At 40.8% G+C, this 12,046-nt stretch overlaps 1 protein-coding gene across 1 annotated transcript in view; it reads right to left on the bottom strand.

Moving 5' to 3' along the window:
* DEGS2 (delta 4-desaturase, sphingolipid 2) overlaps positions 1 to 10,720 on the bottom strand; it is a 67,647-nt gene extending 56,927 nt beyond the window's left edge. The window contains exon 1 of the mRNA XM_021007331.2: positions 10,114 to 10,720. Coding sequence (XP_020862990.1) covers positions 10,114 to 10,195 — 82 coding nt within the window. The 5' untranslated portion in view covers positions 10,196 to 10,720. The remainder of the gene's footprint in view (positions 1 to 10,113) is intronic.
* Positions 10,721 to 12,046: the final 1,326 nt, after the last annotated feature.

The following is a 12,046-nucleotide window of genomic DNA, read 5'->3' as shown; positions in this document are numbered from 1 at the left end:
TTGTCAGAATCATGGAACAACATTAGAAACAGAGCAGACTTAAGAGATCGGTGAAAATCATAGAAGGAAACAATGACTACAATCATCTAATCTAACCCCTTCGCTTTACATAGACAAACAAGCTATATACAGGATGAGTTAGAAATAAACAATAAAGGGAAGTCACTAGAATTAAGAGGGATTGGAAAAGGCTGCCTGTAAAAGGGAGAATTATAGCTGGGACTTGAAGGAAGCTAGGAAGTAGAGATGAGGAGTGAAGTATTCCAGGCATGGTATCACAGCCAGTGAAAATGAAAATCCCCAAGTGTCTTATAGATCACCTCTACTTTTCTGTTTTTGCCTCAGTTTCTCAAGGCTCATAGGCTCCATTAGACTGTGAAGATTTTGAGGACAGGGAATGTCTTTGGCCTTTCTTGGTACCCCCAGCATTCAGTGTTGTATGTAAAAGGGACTTAATAAATGCTTGTTAACATGGCTAATATGGAAATATGTTTTATATAACTTCACATGAATAATACATATCATATGTTGCTTGACTTCCCAATGAGTGGGAGACGGGAAAGTGGGAAAGAGAGAATTAAATATTCAAATTTTCAGAAACGAATGTTAAAAAAATTTTGCATGCAATTGGGAACTATTTAACAAAATAAATAAAAAATATAGAAGAAAAAACTTTTTAAATGCTTATTGACTTGACTTAAATAATACCACATCGGGGGATACACTCTTGTTTCTCTCTCCTTTCTTTCTCATATGTAGAGTACATGTGTATCCTCCTCAATCTCTTTTTCTCCTTCCCCTTTTATCTTCCAACTTTTGTGCTATCACCTCAAAAAATAAAACAAAACAAAACAAAACAAAACAAAAACCCTCTCAATTCTATTTGTGAAACAACAGCCAAAAAAATATCTTGACCCTGGTACTAAGTGGTCAGTGGTGTCCTAGCGGTGTTATCGCCACCAAAGAAAAGAAAGCTCTAAAGCCTGGAAATAAAACAAAACTTGTGTTTTTTTGTTTCTTAATAAAAGGTTCATCAATCTCTAAGTGCCTCTGACATTTAGTAGATGCATTACCCTGGCCGAGTTATTTCTGTTAGGCAGGTAGGTGACATATTGGGTAGAGCCCTGGACCTCAAATCGTGAAGAAGTGAGTTCAAATCCAATCTCAAACACTTACTAGCTTTATGATCCTGTGCAGCCACTTAACCTCTCTGTGCCTCAGTTTCCCCATCTGTAAAATAAGGAAGGTGGACTTGACGGCATCTAAGGTCCTTTCCAACTCTAAATCCATGATGCTATGATCCCTTTCAGAATCCACACAAAAGTCTTCGTGTACCTTTGCTCATCTAATTAAATCTGCTTTTCCTACTCAGGACAAAAATAAATTATGTTTAATTCGATTTAGCAAACATGAATTTAGCAAAAATTAATTAACTAAATAAAAAATAAATAAGCAAACAAAATTTAAAAATTAATTAAATAAAAAATTAGCCATGTGATAGGAAGATAGAAACAGAATGTTTTTAGGGAGCTTCTAATCTAAAAGGCTCATAGGGTCTTCCCCCCCCACCACGGGGTAGGGATATACAAATAACTATGATACAAGGGACAGTGAAATAAGTACATACCATAAGAAATTTAAGACACTTTGGGGGGGTGGGAAGGGGAGGGAGTATTTTGTTATGGTCTGGGAAGGCTTCTTGGAAGAAGTGGCTTGACGGAAGGGGGAAAACTTCAGTTCACATCAAGTAGTGCCAGGGCACATGAACAAACGGGCAGAAACAGGAGAAGGCAAGATGAGCATGGCTGACAGAATAATCTAGTTTGGCTGATACTAAAAGTACCCCCGGGGAAATCATAGAAGATCAGAGTTTAGATCTTAAAGGGACTTTAGGGATCATCTATCTAATCCAAATCCCTCCTATCACATGAGGAAACAGGCTCAGAGATGTTGAATAATTTGTCCAAAGATACTCAGCTAACGGCAGATGCAAGAATCAAACCTAGGTCTTCTGACCCCTCCTGAGTTCCTTCCAACACAGCACGAGTTAAATCTGGAGAACTGGAGTGGAATCATTCATCCATTCAACAAATCAAGCCCTCCTGTGTGCTGAGTACTGTGCTCAATGATGCCATAGGGAAAATAGTTCCCTCACTCACAGAGGTTACAGTCTACTAGCCAGACTGTGGAAATCCTTGAATTTCAAGGTCAGCAATGCAATTTTTTCCTCCTGTTTGGGTTAGTCACTAGTATAGTGGATGAATTGTTTTGTATCTTTTTTTTTTAGTTCAGCCACATTTCGTGTGTGTGTGTGTGTGTGTGTGTTTAATTTAAGTTGGCTTTTGAGGCAGGTCTGGAAGCAGCCCTCCCTCTTACATTGTCTCTGTAAGGAAAGGCGTTCCAAGTTCCAAAAGGTGCACTCCCAAAAGAAATCTTGGAACGCTGCCTGTTAGGGTGCTGGAGACAGCCTGTGCAGTATGGAAGGGGCCAGCTGTTCTCCCTTCTCTGTTGTGATGTGACCTCACTCTAACTCAGAATTCTCTTGTAAATCTCAACAAATACCAAGCAGGATAAGAAAGAAGGGGTTTTTTGAAGTACTTCCCTTATTTCGGATTCCCAGACATTTTTAGCTTTATTGAGGACCACTCCACATCTGAGGCCTTGATGAAGTATCCTTTCAGAGAAAGAAAAAGCAGAAGGCAGAAGGCAAAAAAGAATACCTGGATTCTAACCTAAGCTCTGCCACTAATTTGCTGATATCTAAGATCACTAATTGACCTTAGATTACTTGAGCCTCATATCTACCCCTCAGTTTCCTCATTTGTAAAATAAATAAGTTGTTACACTTTTTTCCTGACAGTCAAGGCCCTTCACAGTCCAGCACCACCTTTAACTTTCTAAGTCAGACAAAAGATCAGTGAATCAGAATCATGAGACAAGGATTTGAATAGCTCTTTTATTTACTACCTCTCAGTCCCTGGCAAGGGCATAATAAATGTCAGGAGAAGGAAAGAAGATGAGGTTGGGGACCAGATGTCTACAATCTCTTCTAACTCTTACATTCAAACATCCTAGGAGTTATATCTCCATCACAGACATCCTCCCACGATTCCTAAACCAACAAATCTTGCTTTAACCTGTCTTGTGTTCTCCCCCAGATACCTATTATTCTTAACAGTATTCACCTTTGAACTAAAAGCAAAACATGAGGAAAAGTGGGGGCAATAATAATAGTGACAGAAACAATGATCACAATAATTAACAATAATAATGCTTTGCAAAGTTTACAATTTGAACTTTACAACAATCTTATAAGAAAGGCACTACAGTTGCCTGGAAAGGCAAGTTCTGAGGCAGATTTTTTTTTAAAGTTTGTTATCAAATATTTTTATTTCTTGTTCATGGCAAAGGTAACATTTTATTTTTTATATATTTACTTTATTTCAGATTTTTAAAAATTTGGGGGAGGCAGCTAGGTGGCATAGTAGATAGAGCACCACCCTGGATTCAGAAGGACCCGAGTTCAAATTCGGCCTCAGACACATAACACTCACTAGCTATGTGACCCTGGGCAAGTCACTTAACCCCATTGCCTAATCAAAAAAAAAAACACACACACAAAAAATTTTTACCATTTTTAAGTTTTGAGTTCCAAATTTTTTCCCTCCTGCACCCACAGATATTAAACAATACTTATTATAGATGTGAAGTTATATAAAATATATATTCTATGCTAGACATGTTACCAAAAAAAAGATAAAGAAATTGAAAAAATATGCTTAACTGAGGCATGTTTTTAAAAAGGGGAAGGACTGCTAGAAAGTAGAAGGTATTTAATACGTGTGAAAGTGGAAAAAGTTGAAATTTTTAAAAAAAAGGAAACCCCATATTAGAGATAGCACAGAGATTTGCCTATCTGGAACAAGGGTAAATAATGAGACTGGGTAAGTGTTCTCAAGTTCCCATCACTCCAGGATCAAATTTACAATCTTTAAAAAGGGTCTTATCACTACTTACTCCATTCAGTTCATCCAGAGATGATGAAGGGGAAGGAAATAGTATCTCTGTCTTTGAGGGTCTTTGTTTCTAGAACTATCTGTGATGAGATCATACTAGAAAATCTTTGAAGACTTTCCTAACTCGGATATTCATTGGCTCGATGATCACTGTTTATTTTGTCAGCACACTGCGAGTCCTCAGAAATGATTGATGACAATATGGCCAAGAAGTTCTCCCATTACAGCTGACTTACAACATTAGCCCAGCAGCTGGGTGGACAGAGTACGAGGCCTGCAAATCTAGCCTCAGACACTTACAAGCTGTGTGACCCTGGGCAAATCACTTATTTAACCTTGTTTGCCTCAGTTTCTTCATCTGTAAAATGAGCTACAGAAGGAAATGGAAAACCACTCCAGTAGCTTTGTCAAGAAAACTCCAAATGGGATCACAAAGAGTCAGAAACAACTGGAAAAATGACTGAATGACAGCTAGCCCTGGAATAATAATGACTGAAACACTTGTGCTTCTCTATCATTTATCACACTGTGTTTCTGCCTCCCAAAAGACTGTTAAGTGCTCTCAGAACCTAAATTCAGGGATTTTGGAACATAAGTTGCTTGATAACAGATATGATTATGACCATAAAATGAGAGCTGCAAGAGATCAAGGTAAGTATTTCTCAGATAAATTATGCCATAAAATAATTTTCATAGTACCCAAAATGCTGGTCTGGGGTGATATTTTGTTGTTCAATTGTATCCAACTCTTTGTGGTCCCATTTGGAGTTTTCCTGGCAAAGATGCTATAGTGGCTTGTCATTTCCTTCTCCAGCTCACTTTACAGATGAGGAAATGGAGGCAAACAGGGTTAAATGACTTGCCCATGGTCACACAGCTAGGAAATGTCTGAGGCCAGATTTTAATTCAGAAAGATGAGTCGTCCTGATTCCAAGCCCAGTACTCTATTCACTGCATCACCTCACTGCCCCTAGGAGGCCATATGGTTATGGAAGCATCTGTGTAAAATAAGATGGAAAATCTGGAACAAAAAATGGAAAGAAAATAAGTTTCTTTTGTAAAAAAAAAAAGCCTGCATAAGTATTTTTGATATTAGTATTAGAAAAAGATTCCCATATAAGGTTGCCCCAACAAATAACCAAAGTCACCTTAAAGTCTCAAACACACAAGCCGAATAAATTATGTTTTGAATTGAATTAATATCATTTGGCTAATTTATAGCCTTGCTCATATGGAGAATACTACCTCCTTACCATCACTTCACCAAATATTATAGAATCAATTAATATTAGGTATGATATTATCTTACATAATTTCATATTTAAGGATAGAAAATAGTGCTAGCATTTGAATGTTCTCATGGAAACTCAACTCACACTGAACAGCAGACCTCCGTGGAACCAAGTTTGGGGAACACTGGCCTAGACTTGCCTCCTCAAACAAAGGATAAGGGAACTGAAGTTCAGAGAAGGAAATGACTTACCCAACACATGTTGGAGGCCAAGCTGCAACTAAAACCCTAGTCTCTAGGGACCTCTAGAATTCCAGCCCAGTGTTCTGCCACATTACACTGCTTCTCTTTTATTCTCCCTGCTACCACCCAAGGTCAAGCTTTCATCAACCAACATTAGAATTATCATAATAGTTTACTATCCAGCCTCCCTGCCTTAAAACTCTCCTCATCCCACTCCCAAATCTATCCTATCCATACTACTAGAGCCAGATTCCTAAAATACAGTCGACTATGTCACACCCTCCTCAAAACCCACCAGTGATTATTGCTTCCTGAATACAAATACTTTATTCTAGTATCGAAGCCCTTCTGATTCCACTAGGCTTGCTTCACTTACCTACCTTCACATCCTCTCTACTTCAGGTGAATTAATCTAGTAGCTACCCTGCAAACTCATCCCATGCCCTCTCATGTCTTTGCTCATGCTATTATACTTAAAATGCCAGATCATATCTACTTGTTGAAATCCTTCCCATCCTTCCAGAATGGCTCGAATACCTCATCCTCCATGAAGCCTCCTCTAGTTCCCCCAGCCAGAAGTCATATATCTCTCCTCTGAACTCTCAGAATACATAGTCCATGCCTATGTTCTGCATGACTGTTCTATTTTTACTTTATATTTCAGGATATCTTGTCTCCCTTACAAGACTGTGATCTTCATGAGAACAGAAACCCAATCTTATGTATCTTTCTATCATCTGAAGCACAAGGTCTTACAAATATTAAGTGCTTACTGCTTTTGCTAAATGAAAATAAATAAATAAATAAATGGAATGGAAGGGAAAGCAGAATTTGGTAGAGAAGGGAACACAGTACACAGGTGTGTGTTACTTTTTAAATGGTGTCCCATAAGCTCCAAAAGGGTACATGAATTAGACATAAAAGGCGAGATCATAAACAAAATAGAAGTGAAAGGAAGGAATTATCTTTTTAATCTATAGATGGGGGAAGAGTTCATAACCAAACAAGGGGGAGAGCGAACCACAGAAGATAAAATCAATAATTTTGATTACATAAAATTTAAAAGTTCCTGCATAAACGAACCAATGCTAAAATTGGAAGAGGAGCAGTTAACTGTGGGGAAAAAAAAATCTTTGCAGCAACTCTCACTTGTGAAGGTCTTATTTCCAAGCTATATAAGGAGCTGATTAAAATGTATAAGAAGCAATCAACAAACATTTAGTAAGCACCTATTATGTGCCATGCACTGGACTAGGCTCTGGTGATGCAAAGAGTCAAAAGACAATCTCTGCCCTCAAGGAACTTATAAACTAATTAGAGAGATATATGTAAAAAGCAAGCTATGTACAAGATAAATAGAAGATAATCAACAAAGGGAAGGCATTGGAATTAAGAGGGATTGAGGAAGGCTTCTTGTTAAGAGTGGAATTTTAGTTGGTACTTAAAGATAGCCATTCCTCAAATTATAAATTTATGATGAACACTTTATAAAGGAGGAAATCCAAGCTATCAATAGTTACATAAAAATGTTTTAAATCGCTAATATTAGAGAAATGTAGTTCCAGTTTACACCCATCAGATTGACAAAGTTGACAAAAAAAGGAAATGACACATGTTCAAGGGGTTGCTGGAAAACAGACCATTAATGCACTACTGGCAGAGCTATGAGTTGATACAGCCATTCTGTGTCTCACTTTTTTTTTTTTAGGTAATTGGGGTTAAGTGACTTGCCCAGAGTCACACAGCTAGTAAGTGTCAAGCGTTTGGTCTGAGGCCAAATTTGAAATCAGGTCCTCCTGACTTCAGGGCCGGTGCTTTATCCACTGCGCCACCTAGATGCCCCTGATATAGCCATTCTGGAAAATAATTTGCAACAATGCCCAAAAAGTCACTAAACGACCTTTGCCCCAGGAATACTTCTACTTGTTTAGTTGTTTCCAACTTTCCAACCCATTTGGGTCTTTGACAAAGATACTGCAGCTTCTTCATTTTACAGATGAGGAAACTGAGGCAAACAAGATTAAGTGACTTGCCCAGAGTCACACAGCTAGTAAGTGTCTGAGACTGATGAGTCTTCCTGACTCCAGGCCTGGCACTCTATCCACTGCGCCATCTAGCTGCCCTTTCCAGTAACTGCTACTAGGCCTATACCTCAAAGAGATCAAAGAGGGAAAGGACTTACATGTACAAAATTATTTATAACAGCTCTTGCTGTAGTAGCAAAGAATTGGAAACTAAGGGGTCCCCATCAATTGGGCAATGGCTGAACAAAGTATGATAGATGAATGTAAAGGAAATGAAATGAAAGGGACAATTTAAATGAAACATGGGAAGACGTGTGAGTTGATATAGAATGAAGTGAGAACAATTTGTATAAAAACAAAAACACTGTAAAAACAAACTTCAAGAGACTTAAGAATTCTGATCAACATCATGACCGATCAAGACACCAGTGGAGGAAGGGTGAAGCAGGCTACCTCTCTTCTAACAGAGAGGTAAATAGATTCAGAATACAGAATAAGACAGGTGCTTTTGGATATGACCAATCCAGGAATTTGTTTTGTTTGATTTTGCATATTTGTTACAAGGTTTTTTGTTTTTTCAGTGGTTGATGGGGGAAGGGAAAGAAAATTGATTTTGTTCATTTAGGAAAAAAAAACTTAATTTGAAAAGACTTATAAGTGGTGTCCTAGAAATACTGAAGCAGGAGTCAGGAAACCTTCATCCTATCTCTGATGCTTACTAAATGTGTAACTGTGAGCAAAAGAGTACTGAACTTTTCTGAAACCCCATTTCTTCTTCTGTAAGATGGAGATCAATATATCCACCCTATCATCTACCTCATAGAGTTGCTAAGAAGCACTTTATAAACCTTAAAGCAATATATCAGGCACCATTATTATACAATTAAAATAAACAAGCAAAATGAGATCAAAAGACTACCAAGAACTCTAAATATAAAACACTACGTTTTGTTTGAAGGCAACAGTTACAAAGAAACAATGTCTTCACAAAATTCACATGCAAGTAGAACTCACGTCATATCACCCAAATATCAATTCTTGGGCATCTTATGAAAAGATTTCTTTCTTTTAACTGCATTGGCAAGCAGAGGAGACAAAGGGTCCCAAAGTGCTGCTTTAAGTCAGCTCTAGACAATTTCTCCAAATGTTAGAGGTAAAAATATCCTAGAGGCTGTACTTCCTCACCCTCTCCAAGCAAACACACCCATGAAAACCTTTCACAATTTTTTTAAAAATAATAAGGATGTGTTTTAAGTTTTCCTATTCGTGCCAATTTCTGGTCATTGTTCTACCATGTGTTTACAGATCAGAGTGAATTTGATGCCGCAGGAGGCAGGAAGGTGGCAAAGAAGAGAAGGGACAGCGGAAAGAAACACACATAGCTCCCCCAGACACACCCTATACACGGCTATAAAAAAATCCCACCTGGTGCCTTGTTCCCCACTGCTACACACCAGAGACAGACCCACACAGCCCTTTGAAACACACCCACATATAAAAACACAAACATACAAGCAAATTGTCCTGAACCCACACCGCCTATTCAACACCACCACTCTCCACCATAGCCCTACCCAAACACATTGACTCAGGGGCCCTAACCTTCAAATCCCTATAAGCACAGAGATGCTACCTAGACCTCTCTGCAACGGACCCCAGACCCTCCCCCTGTTCCCAACAAGAGACAAAGAGAATAGAAATATAAAAAGTCACTGGGGTACAGCCCTTGTCTTGGGGGCACACGAATGACTAGTCACTTCCCTAAAGCCTCCTGGGCAGGACTGGCTAATTCTTTGCCTTCGGCTCCAAGCCCTTGGGTGGTGGTGAAAATCTGAGCCGACCAGGCCACTCCTGTCCTTCCCTAGCCTCCTGATCCCCAAGGTCCAATGACCTCGAGGGAGACAGTAGGGCTCCTGGCTGCTGTTCCTGCTTAGTGAAAAGGGTGGTGGACAAGAATGACCTTCCCAGTGACTGCCAGCCGGCATCAGCTCAGGAGTTGAGGTGGGGCAGGGAAGGGAAAGGAGAAAGGATGACCAGGACTCTGCCTTTAGCTCCCCTCCCCTTCCGTCCAGTCCCGTCCCAAGGTGAGAGGGAGTGAAAGAGAGGACAGAGACACACACACAGAGACAGAGACAAAGACAGAGACAGAGAGAGAGACAGAGAGATTGAGATTCTACAGCCGATGGGAAGGGGGGAATGAAGGACCAAAGTCCCAGCTAGAGATTTCGGTTCAGGGGATCTTTAGTTAGAAGGGACCCTAGAAATTCATCTAGTGCAACCCTTTCATTTTACAGATAGGGAAACCGAGGCTAAGAGAAATGAGCAACCGAAACCGTACAGTAAAACTTGCCCAAGTCCAGGTCCATCCCGACACCGCTCCAGGCTCTAGGTATTCACCTACCCAACTCTCTGCCCACCCACCAAATATCTCTTGGTGGCATCACCAGCGTCCTGTCACGACTATCCCCCGACCTTGCGAAGGGTTTTTACCCTGGGGACCTGTGGAACATTCCACTCGACGTAGCTGTCCCCTACTTCCCTCTGCTCCCCAGACCTTGGCCCAGCGTGAGAGACCCTCCTTGGCCCGCCAGGTACCTACCCAAGATCTCCTTGCGTCGCTGGGTGTGGGGCTGATCGGTGTAAACCCACTCGAAGTTTCCCCGGGTGATCCTGTTGCCCATGGCTGTCAGGGGACGTGAGGAGGATAAGCTAACTTGAGCGCTAGCCTGTGGTCTCTGGCTGGGGCATGGGGGAAGCCCAGTTTACAAACCTTGGGCACTGGTAGGCAGCCCCGTCCTTTTAAGATCTGAGCACACCTGTCGGGGCGGGGCCGGAGTGGGGCGGGGGCGGGGCCGGGGCCAGCTCCCGCAACTGCCCAGGAAGCTCGGGCGAAGGCTTTGGAACCTCACCCCGCACTGAGATGCTTGCTGTAAGCCTGAGTGACAGCAGGGAGACATGAGCCACCCCCCTGGCATGGAGGTCGGATAGCTCCGCGCCTGGATACACAGAGAGGACTTGATCATGGGCTGGCCAAGCTGCAGGAAACCGAGTCACCTGTCGCACCTGTCTCCTCAATAAAAGGAGAGGATTGGACGAGCCGATCGCTAAGGGCTTCTTCCAGGTCTTACATTCTGTGTTCTACGAGTTCTGACTTTCTGTGAGTCGGCGTCCTTGTTCTGGGGCCGCAAGCTCCCTGGAACCAGTCTCTGCCATTCCGGAGGTTGCAGGTGGGAATTTTTAACAATGACCTTATTTCACTATAATTACCTCAATGAAGTGAAATCAATTTTTAAGGGGTAAAATTGTGCTCCTGCTTTGATGAGGGAGTCCACAGGTGCCTAGAGTATGGGAGTACTTTGATCTGCGCACTAATATAAGAAATTATTATTGGCTTTTGCTTTTATCTCTGGGTTTTGTTTTTGGCGCTGAGTTTTTTGTTTGTTTGGTTGTTTTGTTTTGTTTTTAGCATTAATATATCAAAGGGAACTGGAATTTAGAGGGCTTATCCTCGAGGCAAGAGCCAGGAAGTCCTTGCCAAACCTCACCATTAAATCTCAGCACTTCCATACCTTTAGACTTTTATGAGTTGTGACTGAGGTTTAATTGATGAGGAGTCTCTCAACACTTAGTTACTCTGGTTCCCAAAACCTAGGTCAGTACATGGTAATAGATAGATATTGAAATAAACGCTTATAGATAAATTAGCTGGACAACAAAATCAAAACAAAAAGAAAAAATAGTGGTTCACCTGATTGTCATCTATTCTGTTCTGTTCACGAAGCACCTTCTAAGTGAAAAACAAGTGTTCTAGGTTCTAGGGAAAGAAAGACAATATAAAAAGCAATTTCTGTCCTCAAAGAGTTTCATTCTCCTGGGGAGGGACGAGGGGAAGGAATATAACATTTATATAGGTAAGTAAATAGACCAAGATTTGAGGAGAGAGAGGGTGCTAACAACTAGGGGGATCAGAAAGATTTCACGAAGAAGGTGAAACTCGAAGCTAGGAATTATTAAGGAAGAAGTGCATTCCACAGAGGAGGGGTAAGTGGAATATCAGATTCAAGGGATAGCAGTTAGGGTAGTCTGGCCATAAAGAAGGGGATTAATGTGATGAATGTAGACTATGAGAGGGGGGTAGGAATCAAGGATTACTCAGGTTGTAAACCTATGTGACTACAAGAACGGCAGCACCCCTAACAGAAAGAGAGAAGGGTAAGTTTGGTGCACAGGCCAGTATGGAGTTCAGGTTCAAGACTGGAATGAAATGAGATATCTGTGCAGTATTGAGCAGTTAAATAAAAGATGTTTATTTAACCATAGCATGGAAGGGATTCTCCACAAGGATATACCACTTATCCCCACAAAACAAGCCCCCATGTCTCCATTCAGAAATACCTGGTCTGCAGGACAAGAAGTGGTGACTTTTCTATCTATGTAAATGGACCTCTTTTTTCCCTTAGGTGACCTAGCCTTGTCAGTGGTGAAGGGGCTTGAGGGTTAGCCCCTGGACTAATCAAGTCTCAGGAACAACT

The sequence above is a fragment of the Phascolarctos cinereus genome, unplaced genomic scaffold, assembly GCF_003287225.1.
Source record: "Phascolarctos cinereus isolate Bilbo 61053 unplaced genomic scaffold, phaCin_HiC Scaffold_2;HRSCAF=192, whole genome shotgun sequence".
NCBI classification, from domain to species: domain Eukaryota; kingdom Metazoa; phylum Chordata; class Mammalia; order Diprotodontia; family Phascolarctidae; genus Phascolarctos; species Phascolarctos cinereus.
Note: the sequence above shows the minus strand (reverse complement) of the source record. Positions and strands in the feature narration are given on the sequence as shown.